This window comes from Neltuma alba, unplaced genomic scaffold (genome assembly GCF_004799145.2).
Source record: "Neltuma alba isolate B1F8T4 unplaced genomic scaffold, ASM479914v2 tig00003588_pilon, whole genome shotgun sequence".
In the NCBI taxonomy this organism is placed as follows: Eukaryota; Viridiplantae; Streptophyta; class Magnoliopsida; order Fabales; family Fabaceae; genus Neltuma; species Neltuma alba.
This window is the reverse complement of record NW_021633343.1, coordinates 44,607-71,317: the sequence shown is the minus strand read 5'-3', so window position 1 is coordinate 71,317 and position 26,711 is coordinate 44,607. Positions and strand designations below refer to the sequence as shown.

General features: G+C 29.8%; 2 protein-coding genes across 2 annotated transcripts; both read right to left on the bottom strand.

Moving 5' to 3' along the window:
* Nucleotides 1-275: 275 nt before the first annotated feature.
* LOC114741965 (receptor-like protein 9DC3) lies at nt 276-4,043 on the bottom strand. Its single transcript, XM_028930207.1, has 2 exons — nt 3,294-4,043; nt 276-2,010 (listed from the first exon to the last, which is right to left on the bottom strand). Exons 1-2 carry the CDS (start codon nt 4,041-4,043, stop codon nt 517-519), a joined length of 2,244 nt encoding a protein of 747 aa, XP_028786040.1. The 3' UTR covers nt 276-516.
* An 11,198-nt stretch (nt 4,044-15,241) lies between these two features.
* LOC114741954 (putative receptor like protein 25) lies at nt 15,242-16,483 on the bottom strand. Its single transcript, XM_028930199.1, has 2 exons — nt 16,280-16,483; nt 15,242-16,170 (listed from the first exon to the last, which is right to left on the bottom strand). The coding sequence occupies exon 2, from the start codon at nt 16,130-16,132 to the stop codon at nt 15,416-15,418; it is 717 nt and encodes a 238-aa protein (XP_028786032.1). The 5' UTR covers nt 16,133-16,170; nt 16,280-16,483; the 3' UTR covers nt 15,242-15,415.
* Between the last annotated feature and the right edge of the window lie 10,228 nt (nt 16,484-26,711).

The following is a 26,711-nucleotide window of genomic DNA, read 5'->3' as shown; positions in this document are numbered from 1 at the left end:
AAACAAGAAAAAAATTGTTGAGAGTTTAAAATTTGAAATAAAATCATTTTGCTTATTTTAAATTCCTGCTTGCAGCATTATTCTGAACAATCATATATCGATCATAAAGTCTCGAAGTAGAAAGTGATTTTCACATATTTATAAAAACTTAAAATCCTTTAATAGAACAACGAACAAACTAAAAGTTTCTTTAAATCATTAATTAAATGAGGAAGGTTGAATGGTTGATAAGTAATTCAAATAACATAAGTTGACATGTCTGTACCAGAAAGAAAAAAAGTTGCTAATACGTGGAAAATTTTATTCACATGATGATCAAATAGTACATAGCATACAAATGAAGGCAAATCACTTGAAATTCATTAAAAAAAGAAAAGGGGAAAGACAATCATTAAAATATACAGTACATTACATTCCAATCACTGACAAGATATTTAAGAAACATGAAATAATAACCATAGTGGAAACATGGAAAAAAAGATGACATAATATATCACACGAAGCCACATTTTGTGCCTAATTCACTCTTTGATCCTGATGGGCTCTTTTCCTTGTCCTTTTTGCTTGTTTCTTAGGCCTGGCTTGAAAAATTCTGACAAGCTCTTTAGGTTTTCCGGTTAAGAAAATAACTTGACTCATGAATATTCCAAACACCATCCCACATCCATATCCCAAAGCCACTGGTTTCCAACCAAATCCAAATTTGTCATTACTTGACGAAGTTGGTTGTGGTAATTTCCCTTCATCATGATTACATGCTTTTGACAATTGAAATCCACACAGTCCTAAATTTCCCTCAAAAGAATCTTGTGAAAATGTATCAAACTGCTTACCTGTTGGTATTTCTCCGACAAGCTGATTTTGTGAAAGATTCAAAACTTCAAGAAAGTTGAGATCTGCTAGTGCAAGAGGAATCTCACCTTTAAGCAAGTTTGATGATAAATCCAATGATTCTAGGTTTGTCAAGTTTGCAATGGATTGAGGAATCGGACCAGTGATTTTGTTGTGGGAGAGATTAAGCCCCTTAAGTGAATGCAGCTCACCAATAACATGTGGAATCTCTCCATCAATCATGTTTTTTGACAAATCAATGGATGTGAATGTAGTTATGATCTTTACCAACTCCAAATCAACACCTTTCAATGTGACCATCACTGATTCTTGATACTGATAAGATGCATTACGGATTTCCAAGTAATCTAGTGTGGTTGAAACAAAGTCAACATTCATCATTCCTTTAAATTCCTTGATGTATGTTATTGGCAAAGATCCTATAAAACGGTTGTTGGAAACATCGAAAATTCTTAACATGGGAAAAGGATGTTTGGTGTGGGAACTATGAATGGCACCATAGAACTTATTATCTCTTAAAATGAGTACCTGTAGCTCTGGTAAGCCTTCAAGCCAATCAGGAAATTTGTCGTTGATCTTGTTTGCTCCCACATCTAAAATTTGTAATTGCTTACAATGGGTCAAAGACAAAGGCAACCGTCCCTCAAATTGATTGTTGTTCAAATGCAAAGATTCCAAATAATTGCTTCTAGAAAAATTGTCCGGTATAGATCCGACAAAATTATTCATCTGCAGATCTAAACTCTCAAGATTGGGAAGAGCAAAAAGGCACTTTGGGATGTGGCCCGACAAGTTGTTGTGGGATAAGATGAGTATCTCAAGTGAGCTTGCATTGCAAAATGAGGAAGAAATGTGTCCACTGAATTTGTTGTTGGACACTGAAAAGAATTCAACATCAAAGGATGGAATTGGGAGATTTCCTAGCAACAAGTTGAAGCTGAGATCAAGAAACCTCAAGTTTCTCATTGAAAGATGTTTAGCTGATGTCAAGTTATTATGAGAGAGATCCAAAGCATCCAAAGAACCATTCCCTACGTTATTGAACCATTGGGGAATATCTCCACGAATTTTGTTATTGGAAAGATATAACCCCTTCAAATTTTGAAGGCTTCCTAATTGTTTAGGAAAGTCATTGATGTTGCAAGAGGACAGATCTAACTGTGTAAGATTGGGAATGGTATGGTGAACATCATTATTAGAGCTAAGTGAGAGAAACTTGTTGTTTGAAAGATTAAGATATTGTAGATTTTGAAGCTTTGAGAATTGATGAAGACTAATAGGGCCTCTCAAATTATTTGATGACAGACTTAGATGGGAAAGATTTAGGAAACCAAAAATTGACTTAGGAAGACCTTGCAACTTATTACCATCAAGATGCAATTGCCACAAATTTGGAAGGCCAATGAATTTCGGAAGGATAGTGATATGACAAGAATCTAAATATAAGACCTCAAGATTAGGAATGGTGTAGTTAAGATTATTATCAAAGGTAAGTGAGAGAAACTTGTTGCTTGAAAGATGAAGATATTCTAGATTTTGAAGCTTGAAAAATTGGTAAAACTTAACAGAGCCACTCAAGTTATTTGATGATAGTCTCAAATCAAAGAGATTTATGAGAGTAAAAATTGACTCGGGAAAATTACCTGGTAGCTTGTTGTCAGAGAAATCAAAAAATTTCAAATTTGAAAGATTTCCAAACACATCTGGCAACAAACCACTAAAATAATTGTCACTGAGGTGCAATGAAGTAAGACTTGACATATTTGAAAGAAATGAGAGCTCACCACTAAAAATGTTAAATGAAAGGTCCAAATAAGTTAATCGAGTGAGGTTCTCAAAACTTACGGGGATAGGCCCATGAAATTGGTTATGCCGAAGACTCAAAAAATCAAGAGACTTCAAATGGCCTATGGAATTTGGTAAGAGACCACCAAAATGATTGTAATTGAGGTCTAATGAAGTGAGACTTTGAAGATTTGAAAGAAATGAAAGCTCACCACTAAAATTGTTTTCTCCAAGGTTCAAATCGGTTAATTGAGTGAGGTTCCCAAAACTTCTAGGAATAGGCCCATCAAATGGTTACCCCGAAGACCCAAAAAATCAAGAGACTTCAAATGGCCTATGGAATTTGGTAAGTGACCATTAAAATAATTGTCACTGAGGTCCAATGAAATGAGACTTTGAAGATTTGAAAGAAATAAAAGCTCACCACTAAAATTGTTTCCTTCAAGGTTCAAATCAGTTAATTGAGTGAGGTTCCCAAAACTTATAGGAATAGGCCCATGAAATTGGTTCTCTTGAAGACCCAAAAAATTAAGAGACTTCAAATGGCCTATGGAATTTGGTAAGAGACCATTAAAATAATTGGCACTAAGGTCCAATGAAGTGAGACTTTGAAGATTTGAAAGAAATGAAAGCTCACCACTAAAATTGTTTTCTACAATGTTCAAATTAGTTAATTGAGTAAGGTTTCCAAAACTTGTAGGAATAGGCCCATCAAATTGGCAACGTTTAAGACTCAAAATATTAAGTGACTTCAAAGACAAGGAGCTTGGTGCAATGGAAGACATATTTACACCATCTAAAACAAGTTCTCTCATATCAGTCATGTTTAGAGCAAGCTTCTCCCAAGTGGATGGTTCAAGTCTTAAACTTAACCATTCATCATATGAGGAAAATCCATTCAAAGACAAATCAAGAGAGACTAACTTAGACAATTTTGCAATTTTAGGAGAAATTTCACCAGCAAAAACAGAACAGCTTAAGTTTAGATGCATGAGAGTGGAAAGACCACCGAAATGAGATGATATCAAAGATCCTCTAAAATTGTTGTGAGCCAAGTTGAGTGTTTGGAGATGAGAAAGTTGGAAGAGGCTATTGTTTGGATGGAGTTGACCTTTGAGCCAACTACAGCTAAGGTCAAGACCAATCACATGACCAGACATGGAGTCACACATGATCCCATCCCACAAGCAACAGTTTGAATTATTTCCCCACGAAGCTGTCTTTGGATAAGATGTGTTCTTAAACTCATCACACTCCATCGAAGCAGAATGATTAAGAGAGAGAGAGTTTTTAAAATGAAGAAGCGCAATGGAATCATGATAATTACATAATGGGGGTTTGAGAGAAGAAGAAAGGGAAAGAGAAAGAAGGAACAAGTAGAAACAGATAATGATTCGAAATGCCATGAGAGAAGTTAGAAGGCTATGAATATGAAGGAGTGAAGGATATGGCATCTAACATATGAGGCTTCTTTTATAGGCAGAGCTACGCTTGATAAAAGGTTTGTCATAATAATCGCTGGCTCAAGTCACTTTCTTCTCCCAACTTGGATTGAAGAATTTGATGGGGAACTAAAGCATCATCAGAATTGATTAAAAAAAAAACTAACATGAATTATTGTCGCCATTAAAAACTGGTTGGCTTCAGTATATAAATCATGGGCTTATGAATACAAATTAATTTTAGTGCACTGTGTATTTAATTCTTGTACTTCCTAATTGTAAATAGAATTACAAGCCTTGTTTTCCCTACCGTAACATAATTATAAGTCAAGGTTTTGATTTCTATTATTTGACGCATAATACATTCACTGACATGTTGGCCATGACAAACAGATTTGCTGATAACATCACTGTAGCCCTTACTCATGATATAATATTTCTTTGTATTATAGCTTTAATATAGAATAATATTCCCAAGGCAAGGGCCTGTATACTAGCAAGTTATTAAAAAAATTATTTTTGCAAAATAATTAAACTATTTTATATAATGACTAATAGTTAATAGTACTGTCATGGTAGAAGAAAATGAAATATCCCCGATCCTTAATCTAAAACCCATTTAACTAATTTGATTAGATTAAAGAAGTTAGGTAAGTTAGTTAACTATAAGAAATGTGACATATTTTTTCTAAAACATCATAATCATCTTTCTTAATACCCCATCTCCCTCTTCTACTTGATTATGATTAAGGGAGTATCCATAGGGGTAATTTAGAGAAAATTGATAAATATGATAAATGAGTTTTATATTTAGGATCAAAACCAACTTAACAATTGGGTCCCATATTAAAGACTGGAGGAGTATTAAAAATAAAAGAAAAATTTGTGCAACCCAATTTTAATTTTACGGAAGGCTTGCGCATTACGTATATCTTTTAAGCGGCATAGAAATTTTTATAATTAAGGAAAATAAAAATAAGTTCATTATATCATACATATCGAGAGAGGGGTAGAGGCTACCAAAAAAAAAAGTTATGTTTCCTTGGAAAAAAAAGGAGAAAGACTTATTAAGAGAATTAACTAAAAAAATCTATTTTACATTTTACAACAGCATATTCCTCTCATATACTTATTTTGAAAATATAAAATCACTTAAAATAAATTAATTCAAATATTCACTTGACTAAACAAATGGTCCTGGCAACACGTCGAACGTGCTTGATTGAACGAACGTTGATTAAAATTTTCCAAAAATTTGTGGTGAAAAGTTTTGAAAATTAGTGTTCATATCTAATTTAATAATTACTAATATAGTCAAGAAATATGGAATTTTGTGAGGTCGGTCAATTTTCAATTTGATAATTATATTTTATGCTAAAATCAAAAGCAGTTTCAATTAATAACTTGAACAAAGTGAAATATGAGAGACCTTATAACATACTCTTTTGAAAAAAGTAATTAAATTTCAAAATTACTATCATGATTCTTAACATAAGACCCAGTTACATAATTACATGTTACATAATCTCTCTAAAATACTTATGTATATTATTAGATTATATATTAATTTATAAAAGTAACAAGATAAATATAAATATATTAAGGTGATTTATTAACTTTCTTGATCTCTTCAAACAAGTTAATTAGATCTTATATTAAGAATCAGAAGTAGTATTTGAATACAAGGAGGGTGGGAGAAATATAAAAGATTACCGTATTATCAAAAAAAAAATTTGGCATTATTTTTTTGTCAAATTATCTTCGGCTTTATTTGAATGGCGTGCTAAAAGTTTTGGAAGTGAGAAACTTCAAAATTGTCCTTCATTGTCCAGCTGCCATTAATTCATTTTTGTCCCAAAATTTTGATTTTAAGTATACACACACAGAAATAGTATGTCATATGTTTGATATTATAAATTAAAAGAGAAAATGAAAAAATAATTTTCTTCGATAAAATTTAATTCTTATACCCCTATTTAGAAAAAATCATTTGAAACAATGAAAAATAGGGAATAATTATTATATCAATATAATATATATAACAAATATGTGCCCTAAAAAGTTTTCAGTTACGGATTATTTTTCCATAAACGTACCAAACGGGGAAGAAGACTGGCTTTTTTTGGAGTAAAGAAGACTTGTCTTTTGCGATGTGATTGAAATGAAAAATAATCAAAGAAAACCCACAGCCAAGTAAATTGTTAACAAATAAATTGTTAAATTTCTTGCTATCCATATGGGGATAGAGAAAGTAAGACTTTTCCCCTCCCTCTGAATATACCTCACAATACACATTACAAAATAATTCCTGTACAAGTATGAGAAAATTAGTAAAGAAACCCTCCATTTAACATTCTATTTGTGTGAAAAACGTAATAAATTTTTATAGACAAAAAGTACTGATATTTTTTACTTTGCAAATTCTGTACATACAAAATATCGGGACTTTCATTCAACTGGAGGCTTTGACCCAATTTTACAAAGAAATTATAGATGTATTTGATATTAGAAATGATGGGGGGAAATTAAAAAAAGAAATAATTCTACTTGATAAGATTTAATGTTTATGCCCCTATTTATGAAGAAAAAAATATTTGAAGCAATGAGAAATGGGGAATAATGATTATGTTTGGATAGAAACCAAACCATGGTTTCAGAAGTGCTTTTACGGATTACGAAGTAAATATGTGAAGGAGATTACCTCGTTTTGCGGAAAAGTGCTTCTGAAACCATGGTTTTGGGTTTTCCAAACACCCCCTATATCACTCTAATAAACCCAATACAAAGTTCTCATTTACCGATTAGTCTTCCATTAGCGTACCAAATGGGGCGGAAGACTTGCCTTTGCCAATTAATTATGATTGAAATGAAAATGAAACAAAGAAAATTAATGCAGAGCCAAATAAATTCTTAGAAAATGAAATATTAAATTATCTTCTTGACCCATTTTAACTCCTTATACAGTTACATTTTAGTTATTTACATACAACAATGTATTGTATTGTGGTACGAAAGACCCAAATTCTGTTTGAAGAAACAAAGGGAGGCGAAAACATAAATTTAAAGAAATTATCGAGAAACAATTTTTTTTTCAAATAACACGTTTGTCCACCACAGTTTACGGGTCAATGTCCATTGTAAGCGTGTCAAGTCGTGAATTTCTGAGATTCCATTGGGAACTGGTGAGGCCGACAAAATTTGGAGACTTCACAAATCCAAAACTACAATTGAACAATTTGTCTCAAAAATTCATAAATTGATATTTGCACGTGTAAGTATAAACACGTTACGTCACATGAATCATGTACTTAGTTTCCTATTAAACCTTAAATTCGAAATATTTTTTATTAAGAGGTCAAAATTTTGAAGCTCAATTTATTTTGAAGTTCATTATGAGATATATACTCTCTGATCTTATTTATAATCATATTTAACATGTTTCATTGAGATAGAAGGAAAAAACCTTAAACATTACTACCTTCCAATTTTGATATAAAAACTAATTGTAGATTCAATTTGATCATAAACATAAGATCACAATCTTTTTTGTTTATCATATTTATCCTTTTTTCTTCAAAGTAATTCTTACTGTGATTGCACATATTAAAGGTTTCAAGATGGAGCGACTCTAATGCACGTGATTAACTAGAGTATTTAGGCAAGACAATATATGATTACAAATAATTAACTCAACTAATATTTTAATATTTATAAATTAGTTATCCAGCTCTTATATTAAAAAACTAGAATAATATTAACTTTATCTTAAAATTTAATAAATTTTTTATTTTGTCCTTATTTTATATACATTATACCATATGAGAATAAAATCTACACAATAATAAATGGCAAATAAAATAAATTGTTTGCAAAAAAAATTATGTATTCATATGAAAAATTTAATAATACATCTTATAAATGAGATCAAATAAGAATTTTCTCTATACCTTATAAATAAGAAAAAAAGGAGTATTATATACAATAAAATCATACAAATATATAAGCTACACATGAAACCGTATACATTAAACTGTTCGTAAGAGTACTCGACTAAATTAGAGATGAAAGGGGAAAAATCATTTTATTTGATAAAAATGAATTTTTATGCCTTCATTTTTATTATAAAACATTTGAAACAATAAGAATGTAGGAATAATGGTTATATCAGTATAATCAATGCCCTACAAAAGTTTTCAATTATAGGATTGTTTTTCCATTAGCGTAACAAACGGGAGAGAAGACTTGACTTTGTGATTGATTGATGAAATAAAAATGAATCAAAAGAACAATAAAAGGCGTAAAGAACACGTACATGGCCACATTTATGCCTGATGGAATGTTGATTCAACTTTTTCTGAAAATTTATGAAAATTAGTGTTCATATATAATCTAATATAACACTAATATGGTCAAGAAATATGGAATTTTGTGAGGCAGATCCATTTGATAATTTTATTTTATGCCAAATAAACAAAAATTTCAATTAAGAACTTAAAGTGAAATATGAGAGATCTTTTATAACATACTCTTTAGAAAAAGCAACTCAATTTGAACATTATTTGAATATTAGGAGTATCGCAGAGATATAAGGAGATTACCATACCGTCAACAAATTTTTTTGGGTATTATTTGAATGGCGAGCTAGAAGGTCTGGAAGTGACAACATTTAAAGTGATTTTTTATTGTCCAGCTACCGTTAATTCTTTTTTTCCCCCGAAAATTTTGGTTTTGAGTGGTTCTAATTACTCAAACCGTCAATCACGTTATAATACACAATGCAAAATAACAGATCATGATAATAAACACAGAGAGAGAAATGGCGTAACATGTGCTTGATATTAGAGATGAAAAGGGAAAATTAAAAACAATAATTTTACTTGATAAAATTTAATGTTTATGCCCCTATTTAGAAAAAAGGCATTTCAAACAATGAAAAATAGGCAATAATGATTATATGAATATCAATCATAAATATATACCCAAAAAGTTTGCGAACATTGGATCAAGGTTGTCACTCAAGAAAATTAAATACAAACAAAATTTCTTGAAATCATTAAATTAATTTGAACTCTCAAAATATCTCATTGCATGAGATTTTACTTGTTCAATTATTAAATTGTCCTCATTTTATTTTTTTAAGTATAAGTCGTCAGCAATTTAAGGTGTAATTATTAATAACTATTGCAGTATTTATTAACAACCATGCCTTAAATTTTTGTGATGTACTGAGAAAATGTGCTGTTAATATCTACTGCGATCGTTGTTAATTGTTACGTCTTAAATGGTTAATAACTGCTTTTTTAGTTGTTAATGCATACTTAAAAAAGTAGAATTTCTTGCAATAAGTTTTCTCGAAATTTCATATTAATTTAATAATTTTAAGAGATTTTTTTATATTTAATTCTTTTAAGTGAGATTTTAATGTAGTTTTTCCAAAAAGTTTTCAATGACGGATTATTTTTTCATAAGCGTACCAAGCAGGGTAGAAGGCTAGAAGACTTGTCTGTGGCGTGATCGAAACGAAAATGAGTCAAAGAAAGCTAAGCCAAGTAAATTTTTATAGAAACATTGTTACATATAATTTTTGTTGTTTTGATTTTTTTCTCTGCATGTGTTTTTGTTTGTCTTTCTCTACTTATGTGGGATTTACGTGCCAATTTCTTGTGCACGCTGTTGGAGCATCCATTAGAAGAATACATGTAGTAATTACTGAAATGAGTATCACATAGTAAATCGTATGCAACGCAGGAAGAAATGTTTAGGGGGTATTTGGGTAACCTAATAAATATTTTTCAGAAACACTTTTTCGTAAATTAAAATAAAATTCTCTATATATTTACTTCATATACCATAAAAATATTTCTGAAATCATGGTTTGATCTTGCCCAAACACCTCTTTAGTTTCTGGAATTTACAGCGAGAGCCCAAAAGTGATATGTCGGAATTTCAGAGACGCCCCCGCACCACAATGCGAATTTACGCAAATTCAAGGAAATCTGTAAAATAATACCCATATAAGACCCTGGTATTTATATTAGTGTATAAAAGAGTCTTATATTTAGAATAGGAAGAATAATAATAGTAAATAAATAAAAAGGGGAAAAACAGACAGAGAGAGAGACATCAGCAGGAAGCGCGAGGATGAGCTTCTCCTTTCCATTCTTGAAGCATATGGATCCTCCTCCCTTGCTTTTCCCCAGCATAACCCCCCTTTCCTTTTCAATTAAAAAAAGCATATAAATCAAAAGGATTCAATTTGGATTATTCTCAAATTGATTACAACAACAACAAGCCTTATCTCAATAGATGGGGTTGGCTACATGAATCACACGACATCATTATGCTCTGTCAATAACTCAGTCCTTAGATATATTGTTGACTAGAAGGTTTCGTTATCATTCTCAAATTGATTGTGAAGAAGATAAGTGCGAATGTTAGGAATGGATTTGGCAGAGAGGCAATGAAGAAGGGAAGAGTAAGGGGGGAAAAAGTCAAAGGGTACATAAACACAAAAAGAAAAAGGTTATGGCAGGAAAAGAATTTTTTTTTTGTTGGGGGGGGATAGAGTAGACTGCGTGCCCCAGAGAGAGGGAGAGGGAGAGAGAGAGAAGAATGAAAGGGGCATGCAGACGCGATGCAGAGAGAAGATGGGGAATGGGTTCTGCAACTGCATAGAGCTATGCATGTAGGCGCGGCAGATTTACACGATTTACACGATTGTTTGTTTGGTGGGGCACATAACGCTTTTTCAACTGTTTTTTAATCTGTTCAAATCTAATAATTTATATATTATTATAATATGAGATCGAATGGAAATAAAGTATTTTTTTTATGACGAACTAATAAATTTATTTTTATCATGACAAGTGTGGTATTGAATTATTCTAATTTAAATGCTACCTCAAACCGTCAAACACACGAATTTCTGGCAATAAACCATACCCATATGGTGACAATGAATGAAGACTTTTATCTTGCTTTTGAATATATCATACAAATGCACAATACAGAATAATTAACGGTGAAAGTGTAAATTTGTCCTGAAATTTTTTATTAATTTTGAGTGCAAATTTATTTTAAATATTTAAAATTATGATAATATTGCTCTTTATCATTAAAAAATTAATAGTATTTATTAAAATGATAGCATTGATCGTTAATATTATTAACAGTATGAGAACACTATTGTTATGATCTGAATTTGCACATTAACCCATAAATATAATATATGCAACAAAGTATAGAATGTGAAAGTTTATTTGATACTATAAATGAAAGAGAAAAATAAAAAATAAATTTATTTGATAAAATTTAATGTTCATGCCCCTTTTTATTTAAAAGAAACATTTAAAACAATGAGAATATACTGAGAACTGGAAAATAGTAACCCTACAATGTTTTTTTTTCTTCTTTTTGGGGAATACCTTATAATGTTTTCTATTACACGATTATTTTTCCAAAAGCGGACCAAATGGGGCAGAAGACTGGCCTTTGTGATGCGATTGAAATGAAAATGAATTAAAGGAAACTCACAGCCAAATAAGTTGATGATAAATTAATGAAATATTAAATTATCTTATTGAGTACTACTCAAAACATAAATTTAAAGAAATTCTTGAGAAATAAAAAAAATTTCTTTTTTTTCCCTTTGGACCAGCGAAACAAAAAATTTTCAAAGTGCATGTAAATCAACCAAAGTTTGCTTAATTAGCGTTGACGGTCGACCTTGTAAACTGTTGAAGCCAACAAAATTTGAAGACTTTTCAAACCCAAAACCAAAATTTAATTTCTAAGATTCCATTCATTTATCAATCAAACTCATCATGGCAGCACCGACTTTGAATTGTCTTTCTTTCTTTTCTTTTTTTCTTTAAAATCAATCAAACTAGCTTATGTTCATGAATTGATACTTTATTTTTGTCTCTCTCTCTATACAGTACAAAAAAATAGCATATTAGTAACGGAATTTAGTGACGGAATTTTAATCCCTCACAAATTCTGTCACTAAAATTAGCGATAGAATTTAGTGACGGAAAATTTCCGTCGCTAAATTAGTGAAAGATTAGTGACGAAATTTTATTTCGTCACTAACTTAGAGAAGAATTAGTGACGGAATCTTATTCCGTTACTAAATTCTGTTACAAGTCCGTCGCTAATTTTGTATTTGGCTAATATTGAAAAACAGCAAGGGAATCTTATTTTGCATTTGGCTAATATTCCCATCATAAAACATTCAAAGGTTTATAACCGCTTAAGAGAATAATACTAACTTCAATTCTTAATATAAGAGCTAGTTGATTAATTTGAATAGATTAAGAAAATAATTAAGTTAGTTATTTATAATAAATAGATATTGTCTTTTAAAATATTCTCGTTAATCAAGTGTATTAGCTAGAACAACCATTATTTAAGAAACTACCCTTAAAAAATGGATATATATAAGATATAAATAAATTGGAGTCTTTATTTATGATCAAAATAAAAATTAAATAAGCTCTTATATTAAGAACTATTTCTTTTGGTCCTAAATGGTAAAGCTAAATCACTAATTTATTATATATCAAACAAATTTATTAAATTATTTATTTGCAATAACTATGTTTAATTTTTCAAAAATCCTTTTGGTCATTATCTCAGGAATAAAAATTCTCTTAATATGCAATCAATAACTTAAAAATTTTTTATAAATTTTAGAGACAAAAGATATTGAGATATCAATTTAAGAGTTAACTCTTACATTTACAACTATGGCAAGAATATTGAAAAACGTCCCTTGCTGTTATTTTTTCTGCAATTCTTTGCATCCTCTCACACAAACTTTTCGGAACCCCTAGTTGTCCAAGTAAGTTGTGCTAAATCAACACCTTGTATTTTTTGGGTCTTCCATTTTTTTTGACCTGAGGGGTTTTCCAATTTAACACCTTAGATTCCAAGTATATACGAATTTTTAAAAGATATATTCACCACATAATTTGGGATGCCCTTGTATGACGGCTCGTTGAACGGTTTCGTTTAAGACCCTCTTTTTAATTATGACCATTTGATTATTTGAATTAACTTGGTTGAAGTTGTTTTGAAGGATTTGAAAATTGGGAGGAAAATGGGGGCAAAAAAAAACAGTATGAATGAGCTTCTATATATATAGATAGACATATATATATATATATATAAATACATACTTGAAAATTATTTTTTGGGAGAAATTGGCGGGTTCAAGCACTTGTTATACTTTTTTTTTTTTGGTCCTCTTTCGTATTTAAAATATTTCATTGACCCTTATTTTTTATTGGATTTTAATGATGTCAAATGAAACAGTAAAACACAAAACTGGTAAAATAGGGAGGAGGAAAAATTAAAGAGAAGATGTTGTTATCTCTTTTGTTTAGATAGACAAGAGAAAATAGAAATAAAAAATGAGCAAATATCTAAATAACTAAAATATTCTTATCAAAATATATCATATTGAAAATTAAATCAAATTAAATATTGCAATAGGAACATTATACTAACATTAACATTATCAAGTAATTTAAAATCAAGTTATTGGTTTGTATATATATTCATATTATCATATTGTAAAACCAAATTATTTAATAAAAAGTGAATAATCTTTTGAATATAATAAAAAAATAAATATGGAGAGGAAAAGAGAGGAGGGACAGTCACAAAATCTTATTTTTCTTCCCAGACCTCTCAATATATAAAGAGAAAATTTGAAGAGCAAATGAGACGCGTGGCCTATTTTATTTTCTCCCCCACTTTTCTACTTTGCTTGAATGGGAAGAAAAGTTGGGAGGAAAGAAAACAGGAGGAGAGGAATAGAGAGAAGAAAAAAGTAGATAGAACATGTTATCAAAAAACTAGAGAGAAGATGTTATTATCATCTTGCTTGGATAGATGAGAGAAAAATAGGGGGGAAAGAAAATGAATAAATATCTAAATAACTAAAATACCCTTATCAAAATATATCATATTTAAAATTAAATCAAATTAAATATTGCAATAGGAATATTATACTAACGTCAGCGTCATCAAATAATTTCAAATCAAATTATTTGGTTTATATATATTTTCATAGTATTATATTTTAAAAGCAAATTATTTAATAAAAAATATTCTAGTAAGATTAAAAAATAAAAAAATGAATTGATTTTTTAAATGTAATAAAAAGAACATAAATGTGAGAGGAAGAGAGAGGAGGGACAATCAAGAAAATCTTGTTTTTCATCATGAGTCTCTCCATATTTGGAGAGAAAATGAGATATGGAGTCTATCTTATTTTTTTCTCACTTTTTCTTCCTCCCATATTTTCTCTCCTATCTAATCCTAAAATATTGTGCCTGTGATGAATTGGTGGATACATGTATGAATTAAATGAATTTCGTTAGGATGAGGATCAATTGAATTGGAATCGATTTTGAAATAATTCATTACATTGATATTTAGAAAACTCAGTTCTCCTTATATTTTCCCCTCTAGTTTTCTTTCCTCCCTAATTTTATTTTAATCCAAGCAAGGGGTTCCTTCCTCTCATATTTTCTCTCATATCCAAGTAAGAAAAAAAACTGATTTCTCTCCATATTTTTTATCTAATTTCTTTTCTCTCTAATTTTCTCTCAATGCGAATAAGGGGTAAAAAAACGAACAGAAGAATTTATAAACTTACAAAAAAAGGGGTCACGATGTTGTTATGGGCTAAAATGCTTTTAGGCCCAAGGTTTTCATGAGAGGACACGCCTAGTTGAATGTTAACGTTAAGTAATAAAGCAATTGAGGCTTGTGTTTTGCATGGTCATATTTTCAATTTTAAGAGTTTGGCAAAAACAAGAAAAAAATTGTTGAGAGTTTAAAATTTGAAATAAAATCATTTTGCTTATTTTAAATTCCTGCTTGCAGCATTATTCTGAACAATCATATATCGATCATAAAGTCTGGAAGTAGAAAGTGATTTTCACATATTTATAAAAACCTAAAATCCTTTAATAGAACAAGAACAAACTAAAAGTTTCTTTAAATCATTAATTAAATGAGAAAGGTTGAATGGTTGATAATTAATTCAAATAACATAAGTTGATGACATGTCTGTACCAGAAAGAAAAAAAAGTTGCTAATACGTGGAAAATTTTATTCACATGATGATCAAATAGTGCATAGCATACAAATGAAGGCAAATCACTTGAAATTCATTAAAACAAAAGGGAAAGACAATCATTAAAATATACAGTACATTACATTCCAATCACTGACAAGACATTTAAGAAACATGAAATAATAACCATAGTGGAAACATGGAAAAAAAGATGACACAATATATCACACGAAGCCACATTTTGTGCCTAATTCACTCTTTGATTCTGATGGGCTCTTTTCCTTGTCCTTTTTGCTTGTTTCTTAGGCCTGGCTTGAAAAATTCTGACAAGCCCTTTAGGTTTTCCGGTTAAGAAAATAACTTGACCCATGAATATTCCAAACACCATCCCACATCCATATCCGAAAGCCACTGGTTTCCAACCAAATCCAAATTTGTCATTACTTGACGAAGTTGGTTGTGGTAATTTCCCTTCATCATGATTACATGCTTTTGACAATTGAAATCCACACAGTCCTAAATTTCCCTCAAAAGAATGTTGTGAAAATGTAGCAAACTGCTTACCTCTTGGTATTTCTCCGACAAGTTGATTTTGTGAAAGATTCAAAACTTCAAGAAAGTTGAGATCTGCTAGTGCAAGAGGAATCTCACCTTTAAGCAAGTTTGATGATAAATCCAACGATTCTAGGTTTGTCAAGTTTGCAATGGATTGAGGAATCGGACCAGTGATTTTGTTGTGGGAGAGATTAAGCCCCTTAAGTGAATGCAGCTCACCAATAACATGTGGAATCTCTCCATCAATCATGTTTTTTGACAAATCAATGGATGTGAATGTAGTTATGATCTTTACCAACTCCAAATCAACACCTTTCAATGTGACCATCACTGATTCTTGATACTGATAAGATGCATTACGGATTTCCAAGTAATCTAGTGTGGTTGAAACAAAGTCAACATTCATCATTCCTTTAAATTCCTTGATGTATGTTATTGGCAAAGATCCTATAAAACGGTTGTTGGAAACATCGAAAATTCTTAACATGGGAAAAGGATGTTTGGTGTGGGAACTATGAATGGCACCATAGAACTTATTATCTCTTAAAATGAGTACCTGTAGCTCTGGTAAGCCTTCAAGCCAATCAGGAAATTTGTCGTTGATCTTGTTTGCTCCCACATCTAAAAGTTGTAATTGCTTACAATGGGTCAAAGACAAAGGCAACCGTCCCTCAAATTGATTGTTGTTCAAATGCAAAGATTCCAAATAATTGCTTCTAGAAAAATTGTCCGGTATAGATTCAACAAAATTATTCATCTGCAGATCTAAACTCTCAAGGGGAGAGCAAAAAGGCACTTTGGGATGTGGCCTGACAAGTTGTTGTGGGATAAGATGAGTATCTCAAGTGAGCTTGCATTGCAAAATGAGGAAGAAATGTGTCCATTGAATTTGTTGTTGGACACTGAAAAGAATTTAACATCAAAGGATGGAATTGGGAGATTTCCTGGCAACAAGTTGAAGCTGAGATCAAGAAACCTCAAGTTTCTCATTGAAAGATGTTTAGCTGATGTCAAGTTATTATGAGAGAGATCCAAAGCATCCAAAGAACCATTCCCTACGTTATTGAACCATTGGGGAATATCTCCATGAATTTTGTTATTAGAAAGATATAACCCCTTCAAATTTTGAAGGCTTCCTAATTGTTTAGGAAAGTCATTGATGTTGCAAGAGGACAGATCTAACTGTGTAAGATTGGGAATGGTATGGTAAACATCATTATTAGAGCTAAGTGAGAGAAACTTGTTGTTTGAAAGATTAAGATATTGTAGATTTTGAAGCTTTGAGAATTGATGAAGACTAATAGGGCCTCTCAAATTATTTGATGACAGACTTAGATGGGAAAGATTTAGGAAACCAAAAATTGACTCAGGAAAACCTTGCAACTTATTATCATCAAGATTCAATTGCCACAAATTTGGAAGGCCAATGAATTTCGGAAGGATAGTGATATGACAAGAATCTAAATATAAGACCTCAAGATTAGGAATGGTGTAGTTAAGATTATTATCAAAGGTAAGTGAGAGAAACTTGTTGCTTGAAAGATGAAGATATTCTGGATTTTGAAGCTTGAAAAATTGGTAAAAATTAACAGAGCCACTCAAGTTATTTGATGATAGTCCCAAATAAAAAAGATTTATGAGAGTAAAAATTGACTCAGGAAAATTACCTTGCAGCTTGTTGTCAGATAAATCAAGAAATTTCAAATTTGAAAGATTTACAAACACATCTGGCAACAAACCACTAAAATAATTGTCACTGAGGTGCAATGAAGTAAGACTTGACATATTTGAAAGAAATGAGAGCTCACCACTAAAATGTTAAGTGAAAGGCCCAAATAAGTTAATTGAGTGAGGTTCTCAAATTTACAGGGATACGCCCATGAAATTTGTTATCCAAAGATGCAAAAAATCAAGGGACTTCAAATGGCCTATGGAATTTGGTAAGAGACCACTAAAATAATTGCCACTAAGGTCCAATGAAGTGAGACTTTGAAGATTTGAAAGAAATGAAAGCTCACCACTAAAATTGTTTTCTGCAAGGTGCAAATCAGTTAGTTGAGTGAGGTTCCCAAAACTTGTAGGAATAGGCCCATAAAATTGGTTACCCGAAGACCCAAAAAATCAAGAGACTTCAAATGGCCTATGGAATTTGGTAAGAGAACATTAAAATAATTGTCACTGAGGTCCAATGAAGTGAGACTTTGAAGATTTGAAAGAAATGAAAGCTCACCACTAAAATTGTTTTCTGCAAGGTTCAAATCAGTTAATTGAGTGAGGTTCCCAAAACTTGTAGGAATAGGCCCATGAAATTGGTTCTCTTGAAGACCCAAAAAATTAAGAGACTTCAAATGGCCTATGGAATTTGGTAAGAGACCATTAAAATAATTGGCACTAAGGTCCAATGAAGTGAGACTTTGAAGATTTGAAAGAAATGAAAACTCACCACTAAAATTGTTTTTTGCAATGTTCAAATCAGTTAATTGAGTGAGGTTTCCAAAACTTGTAGGAATAGGCCCATCAAATTTGCAACGTTTAAGACTCAAAATATTAAGCGACTTCAAAGACAAGGAGCTTGGTGTAATGGAAGACATATTTACATCATCTAAAACAAGTTCTCTCATATCAGTCATGTTTAGAGCAAGCTTCTCCCAAGTGGATGGTTCAAGTCTTAAACTCAACCCTTCAAATCCATTCATAGACAAATCAAGAGAGACCAACTTAGACAATTCTGCAATTTCAGGAGAAATTTCACCAGCAAAAGCAGAATAGCTTAAGTTTAGATGCATCAGAGTGGAAAGACTACCAAAATGAGATGATATCATAGACCCACTAAAATTGTTGAGCCATGTTGAGTGTTTGGAGATGAGAAAGTTGGAAGAGGCTATTGTTCGGATGGAGTTGACCTTGGATCCAACTACAAGTAAGATCAAGGCCAATCACATGACCAGAAATGGAGTCACACGTGATCCCATCCCATAGGCAACAGTTTGAATCATTTCCCCACGAAGTTGTCTTTGGGTAAGATGAGTTCTTAAACTTCATAGTATAACTATTATCATCATCATGAAACTCATCACACTGCATTGAAGCAGAATGATTAAGAGAGAGAGTTTTTAAAATGAAAAAGCGCAATGGAATCATGAGAATTACATAATGGGGGGTTGAGAGAAGAAAGGGAAGGAGAAAGAAGGAACAAGCAGAAACAGATGGTGATTCGAAATGCCATGAGCGAAGTTAGAAGGCTAAGAATATCAAGGAGTGAAGGATATGGTATCTAACATATGAGGCTTCTTTTATAGGCAAAGCTACGCACGATAAAAGGTTTGTCATAATAACTTGCTAGTATACAGGCCCTTACGTTGGGAATATTATTCTATTTAAAGCTATAATACAAAGAAATATTATATTATGAGTAAGGGCTACAGTGATGTTATCAGCAAATCTGTTTGTCATGACCAACATGTCTTGTATTTAATTCTTATAATTCCTAATTGTAAATAGAATTATAAGCCTTTTTTTCCTACCATAACAGAATTATAAGTGAAGTCTTTTATTTCTATTATTTCACGCGTAATACATTCACTGACATGTTGGTCATGACAAACAGATTTGCTGATAACATCACTGTAGCCCTTACTCATAATATAATATTTCTTTGTATTATAGCTTTAATATAGAATAATATTCGCAAGGTAAGGGCCTGTATACTAGCAAGTTATTAAAAAAATTACTTTTGCAAAAAATAATTAAACTAATTTTATTTATTATTAAAAATAAAAGAAAAAATTGCGCTACCCAATTTTATTTTGTAGTAGGCTTACGTATTACGTATATCTTTTAAATGGAATAGAAATTTTTATAATTAAGGAAAATAAAAATAAGTTCATTATATCATATATATCGAGAGAGGGGCAGAGGCTACCAAGAAGGCTACCAAGAAAAAAGTTATGTTTCCTTGGACATTAAAAAAAATGAAAGACTTATTAAGAGAATTAACTTTAAAAAAAATCTATTTTACATTTTACAACAGAATATTCCTCTCATATACTTATTTTGAAAATATAAATTCACTTAAAATAAATTAATTCAAATATTCACTTGACTAAACAAATGGTCCTCGCAACACGACGAACGTGCTTGACTGAACGAACGTTGATTAAACTTTTCCAAAAATTTGTGGTGAAACGTTTTGAAAATTAGTGTTCATATATAATTTAATAATTACTAATATAGTCAAGAAATACGGAATTTTGTGAGGTTTGTCAATTTTCAATTTGATAATTATATTTTATGCTAAAATCAAAAACAGTTTCAATTAAGAACTTGAACAAAGTGAAATATGAGAGACCTTATAACATACTCTTTTGAAAAAGTAATTAAATTTCAAAATTAGTATCCTGATCCTTAACATAAGACCCAGTTACATAATTACATGTTATATAATTTCTCTAAAATACTTATATATATCATTACATTATATATTAATTTATAAAAGTAACAAGATAAATATAAATATATTATGGTAATTTATTAACTTTCTCAATCTCCTCAAACAAATTAATTAAATCTTATATTAAGGATCAGAGGTAGTATTTGAATACAAGGACGGCGGGAAAAATATAAGAGATTGCCATATTATCCAAAAAAAAATTGGCATCATTTTTTTGTCAGATTTTTTTCGGCTTTATTTGAATGGCGTGCTAAAAGGTTTGGAAGTGAGAAATTTCAAAATGGTCCTTCATTGTCCAGCTGCCATTAATTCATTTTTGTCCCAAAATTTTGATTTTGAGTATATACACACACAGAAATAGTATACCATAAGTTTGATACTATAAATTAAAAGGGAAAATGAAAAAAATAATTTTGTTTTATAAAATTTAATGCTTATGCACCTATTTAGAAAAAATCATTTAAAACAATGAAAAAGAGGGAATAATTATTATATCAATATATATAACAAATATGTGCCCTAAAAAGTTTTCAGTTGCGAATTATTTTTCTATAAGCGTACCAAACGGGGAAGAAGACTTGCCTTTTTTTGGGGTAAAGAAGACTTGCCTTTTGCGATGTGGCTGAAATGAAAAATAATCGAAGAAAACCCACAAGCCTTGAATGGTTCCTCGACCCTCACTGACTCTTTATCATCAATTGGACTTGAATGGTTCTAACTTCAATGCCGCTCAAACCGTTAAACAAGTTATAAATTTCTTGTTATTGGCTAGCTATCCATATGGTGATAGAGAAAGTAACACTTTTCTCCTCCCTTTGAATATACCTTACAATACACGTCACAAAATAATACCCATACAAGTATGAGAACATTGGGAAAAAAGATCTTCCATTTAAAATTTTATTTGTGTGAAAAACGTAATAATTTTTTATACACAAAAAGCACCGATATTTTTTACTTTGCAAATTCTGTACATACAAAATATCGGCACTTTCATTTAAGTCTTTTTCACTAATAAAATTTTGAATTCGAGACTTTGACCCAATTTTACAAAGAAATCATAGATGTATTTGATATTAGAAATGAAGAGGGAAAATTAAAAAAAAAATTTACTTGATAAGATTTAATGTTTATGCCCCTTTTTATAAAGAAAAAATATTTGAAACAATTAGAAATTGGGAATAATGATTATATCACTATAATAAATCCACTACAAAGTTCTCATTTACAGATCACTCTTCCATTAGCGTACCAAACGGCGCAAAAGACTTGCCTTTGCCAATTAATTATGATTGAAATGAAAGGGAAACAAAGAAAATAAATTTAGAGCCAAATAAATTCTTAGAAAATAAAATATTAAATTATCTTCTTGACCCTTTTGAGTTGACTCCTTATGACACAAATTCTTCTCTTCAATATGTCAGGTTGATCTCATGTCGCAAAGCTTTGGAAGCGGAACATCTTCACTAATTTCCCTCCTCACTTTAACATGTGACATTTATTTAGTAAAAATGTTATTATAATATTAAATATTGAATAATAAAATAGATAGATAAATTTATAGTATTAAAATTTGATGTGAATAGTTAGCAATGCTAAATTTTTTATTACATTTAATATTATAATAATGTTTTTATGTAGTTTCGGATTTCAACCATTAAAAGTTAATATAACGGCAGAGACATTAAGTGAAAAGAGAATGAAGAGAAAAGTTAGTGAAAATGTTCTTCTCCCGATTTGGAGACCCTTACTAATGCTTTATGATCAATGTATGGCCGAAAATCCTCACATCAATTTTAACCGTAAAATCCTAAAATTTTTTCAATAACTATACGGTTACATTTTAGTTATTTACATACAACAATGTATTGTATTGTGGTACGAAAGACCCAAATTCTGTTTGAAGAAACAAAGGGAGGCGAAAACATAAATTTAAAGAAATTATCGAGAAACAATTTTTTTCAAATAACACGTTTGTCCGCCAAAGTTTACGGGTCAATGTCCATTGTAAGCGTGTCAAGTCGTGAATTTCTAAGATTCCATTGGGAAGTGTTGAAGCCGACAAAATTTGAAGACTTGACAAATCCAAAACTAAAATTGAACAATTTGTCTCAAAAATTCATAAATTGATATTTGCGTGTGTAAGTATAAACAAGTTACGTTACATGAATCATGTACTTAATTTCCTATTAAACCTTAAATTCGAAATATTTTTATTAAGAGGTCAAAATTTCGAAGCTCAATTTATTTTGAAGTTCATTATGAGATATATACTCTCCGATGTTATTTATAAATCATATTTAACATGTTTCATTGAGATAGAAGGAAAAAACCTTAAACATTACTACCTTCGATCTTTAATATAAAAACTAATAGTAGATTCAATTTGATCATAAACATATGATCATAATCCTTTTTGTTTATCATATTTATCCTTTTTTCCTCAAAGTAATTCTTATTGTGATTGCACATGTTAAAGGTTCCAAGATAGAGCGACTCTAATCCACATGATTAACTAGAGTATTTAGGCAAGACAATATATGATTACAAATAATTAACTCAACTAATATTTTAATATTTATAAATTAGTTATCTAGCGCTTATATTAAAGAACTAGAAGTATTATTCACTTTATCTTAAAATTTAATAAATTTTTTATTCTGTCCCTATTTTATTTACATTATACCATATGAGAATAAAATCTACACAATAATAAATGGCACATAAAATAAAATTGTTTGCAAAAAGAATTATGTATTCATATGAAAAATTTAATAATACATCTTATAAATGAGATCAAATAAGAATTTTCTCTGTAACTTATAAATAGGAAAAAAGGAGTATTATATACAATAAAATCATACAAATATATAAGCTATGCATGAAACCGTTCATAAGAGTACTCGACTAAATTAGAGATGAAAGGGGAAAAATCATTTTATTTGATAAAATTGAATTTTTATGCCTTCATTTTTATTATAAAACATTTGAAACAATAAGAATGCAGGAATAATGGTTATATCAGTATAATCAATGCCCTCCAAAAGTTTTCAATTATAGGATTGTTTTTCCATTAACGTAACAAACGGGGGAGAAGACTTGACTTTGTGATTGATTGATGAAATGAAAATGAATCAAAAGAACAATAAAAGGCATAAAGAACACGTACATGGCCACATTTATGCCTGATGGAATGTTGATTCAACTTTTTCTGAAAATTTATGAAAATTAGTGTTCATATATAATCTAATATAATAACTAATATGGTCAAGAAATATGGAATTTTGTGAGGCAGATCCATTTGATAATTTTATTTTATGCCAAATAAACAAAAATTTCAATTAAGAACTTAAAGTGAAATATGAGAGATCTTTTATAACATACTCTTTAGAAAAAGGAACTCAATTTGAACATTATTTGAATATTAGGAGTATCGCAGAGATATAAAGAGATTACCATACCGTCAACAAATTTTTTTGGGTATTATTTGAACGGCGAGCTAGAAGGTCTGGAAGTGACAATATTCAAAGTGATTTTTCATTGTCCAGCTACCGTTAATTCTTTTTTTCCCCGAAATTTTGGTTTTGAGTGGTTCTAATTACTCAAACCGTCAATCACGTTATAATACACAATGCAAAATAACAGATCATGATAATAAACACAGAGAGAGAAATGGTGTAACATGTGCTTGATATTAGAGATGAAAAGGGAAAATTAAAAACAATGATTTTACTTGATAAAATTTAATGTTTATGCCCCTATTTAGAAAAAGGGCATTTCAAACAATGAAAAATAGGCAATAATAATTATATGAGTATCAATAATAAATATATGCCCAAAAAATTTTTGAACATTGGATCAAGGTTGTCACTCAAGAAAATTAAATACAAACAAAATTTCTTGAAATCATTAAATTAATTTGAACTCTCAAAATATCTCATTGCATGAGATTTTACTTGTTCAATTATTAAATTGTCCTCAATTTATTTTTTTAAGTATAAGTCGTCAGCAATTTAAAGTGTAATTATTAATAACTATTGCAGTATTTATTAACAACCATGCATTAAATTTTTGTGATGTGCTGAGAAAATGTGCTGTTAATATCTACTGCGATAGTTGTTAATCGTTATGTCTTAAATTGTTAATGACTGCTTTTTTAGTTGTTAATGCATATTTAAAAAGAAAAAAAAAAGAGTTAGACAAGTAGAATTTCTTGCAATAAGTTTTCTCGAAATTTCATATTAATTTAATAATTTTGAGAGATTTTTTTATATTTAATTCTTTCAAGTGAGATTTTAACGTAGTTTTTCCAAAAAGTTTTCAATGACGGATTATTTTTTCATAAGCGTACCAAATAGGATAGAAGGCTAGAAGACTTATCTTTTGTGACGTGATCGAAACGAAAATGAATCAAAGAAAGCTAAGCCAAGTAAATTGTTAACAAACGAAAAATATTAAATTATCCTCTTTATTCATTTGAGTTGACAAGTCTGTCGCTAATTTTGTATTTGGCTAATATTAAAAAACAACAAGGGAATCTTATTTTGCATTTGGCTAATATTCCCATCATAAAACATTCAAAGGTTTATAACCGCTTAAGACAATAATACTAGCTTCAATTCTTAATATAAGAGCTAGTTGATTAATTTGAGTAGATTAAGAAAAATAATTAAGTTAGTTATTTGTAATAAATAGATATTGTCTTTCCTAAAATATTCTCGTTAATAAAGTGTATTAGCTAGAACAACTATTATTATAAGAACTACCCTTAAAAAATGGATAGATATAAGATATAAAATAAGTTGAAGTCTTATATTTATGATCAAAATAAAAATTAAATAAGCTCTTATATTAAGAACTATTTCTTTTGGTCCTAAATGGTAAAGCTAAATCACTAATTTATATATATATATATCAAAAAAATTTATTAAATTAATTATTTGCAATAAATATGTTTTAATTTTTCAAAATATCCTTTTGGTCATTATCTCAGGAATAAAAATTCTCTTTAATATGCAATCAATAACTTAAAATTTTTTTATAAATTTTAGAGACAAAAGATATTGAGATATCAATTTAAGAGTTAACTCTTACATTTACAACTATGGCAAGAATATTGAAAAACGTCCCTTGCTGTTATTTTTTCTACAATTCTTTGCATCCTCTCACACAAACTTTACAAAAATTAAAAATAAAACAAGCCTTATAAAGAAAGACTCATGTATCCAAAAAAAAAAAAAAACAAAGGAAGAAAGACTCATTCCCCAACTTTTTCGGAACCCCTAGTATTTTTTTGGGTCTTCCACATTTTTTGACTTGAGGGGTTTTCCAATTTAACACCTTATATTCTAAGTCTATACGAATTTTTAAAAGATATATTCACCACATAATTTGGGACGCCCCTGTATAAAGGCTCGTTGAACGGTTTAGTTTAAGACCCTCTTTTTAATTATAACCATTTGATTGTTTGAATTAACTTGGTTGAAGTTTTTGAAGGACTTGAAAATTGGAAGGAAAATGAGGGGAAAAATGTATGAATGAACTTCTATATATATATATATAAATACATATTTGAAAATTAATTTTTTGGGAGAAATTGGGGGATTCAAGCACTTATTATACTTTTATTTTGTTTTGTCCTCCTTCCTACTTCGTATTTACAATATTTCATTGATCATTATTTTTTATTGGATTTTAATGATGTCAAATGAAACAGTGAAGCACAAAACTGGTAAAATAGGGAGGAGGAAAAACTAAAGAGAAGATGTTGTCATCTCTCTTGTTTAGATAGACAAAATAAAATAGAAAGGAAAAAATGAGCAAATATTTAAATAACTAAAATATCCTTATCAAAATATATTATATTTTAAATTAAATCAAAGTAAATATTGCAATAGGAACATTATACGAACATTAACATCATCAAATAATTTAAAATTAAGCTATTTGGTTTATATATATATTGATATTATCATATTGTAAAACCAAGTTATTTAATAAAAAGTGAATAATCTTTTGAATATAATAAAAAAAACAAATATGGAGAGGAAAAGAGAGAAGGGACAGTCACAAAAATCTCATTTTCCTTCCCAAACCTCTCAATATATAAAGAGCAAATTTAAAGAGCAAATGAGACACGTGACCCATTTTATTTTCTCCTCCACTTTTCTATTCTACTTCAATGAGAAGAAAAGTTGGGAAGAAAGAAAATGGAAGGAGAGGAATAGAGAGAAGGAAAAACTAGAGAAAAGATGTTATCATCCTCTTGCTTGGATAAATGAAAGAAAAATAGAAAAGAAAGAAAATGAGTAAATATCTAAATAACTAAAATACCCTTATCAAAATATATCATATTTAAAATTAAATCAAATTAAATATTGTAATAGAAATATTATACTAACGTTAGCATCATCAAATAATTTCAAATCACGTTACTTGGTTTATATATATTTTCATAGTATTATATTTTAAAAGCAAATTATTTAATAAAAAAATATTATTGTAAGATAAAAAAATAAAAAGTGAATAATTTTTTAAA

What these genes read in the sequence shown, in the direction of transcription:
- LOC114741954 (XM_028930199.1), bottom strand. Translation starts at nt 16,132, where the DNA reads ATGATGAATGTTGACTTTGTTTCAACCACACTAGATTACTTGGAAATC.
- LOC114741965 (XM_028930207.1), bottom strand. Translation starts at nt 4,043, where the DNA reads ATGGCATTTCGAATCATTATCTGTTTCTACTTGTTCCTTCTTTCTCTT. An exon ending in AATTAACTAATTTGAACATT is followed by an intron (nt 2,011 to 3,293) that starts GTAGAAAACAAT and finishes AATCTTACACAG; the next exon opens with TTAGATCTGTCCTCTTGCAA.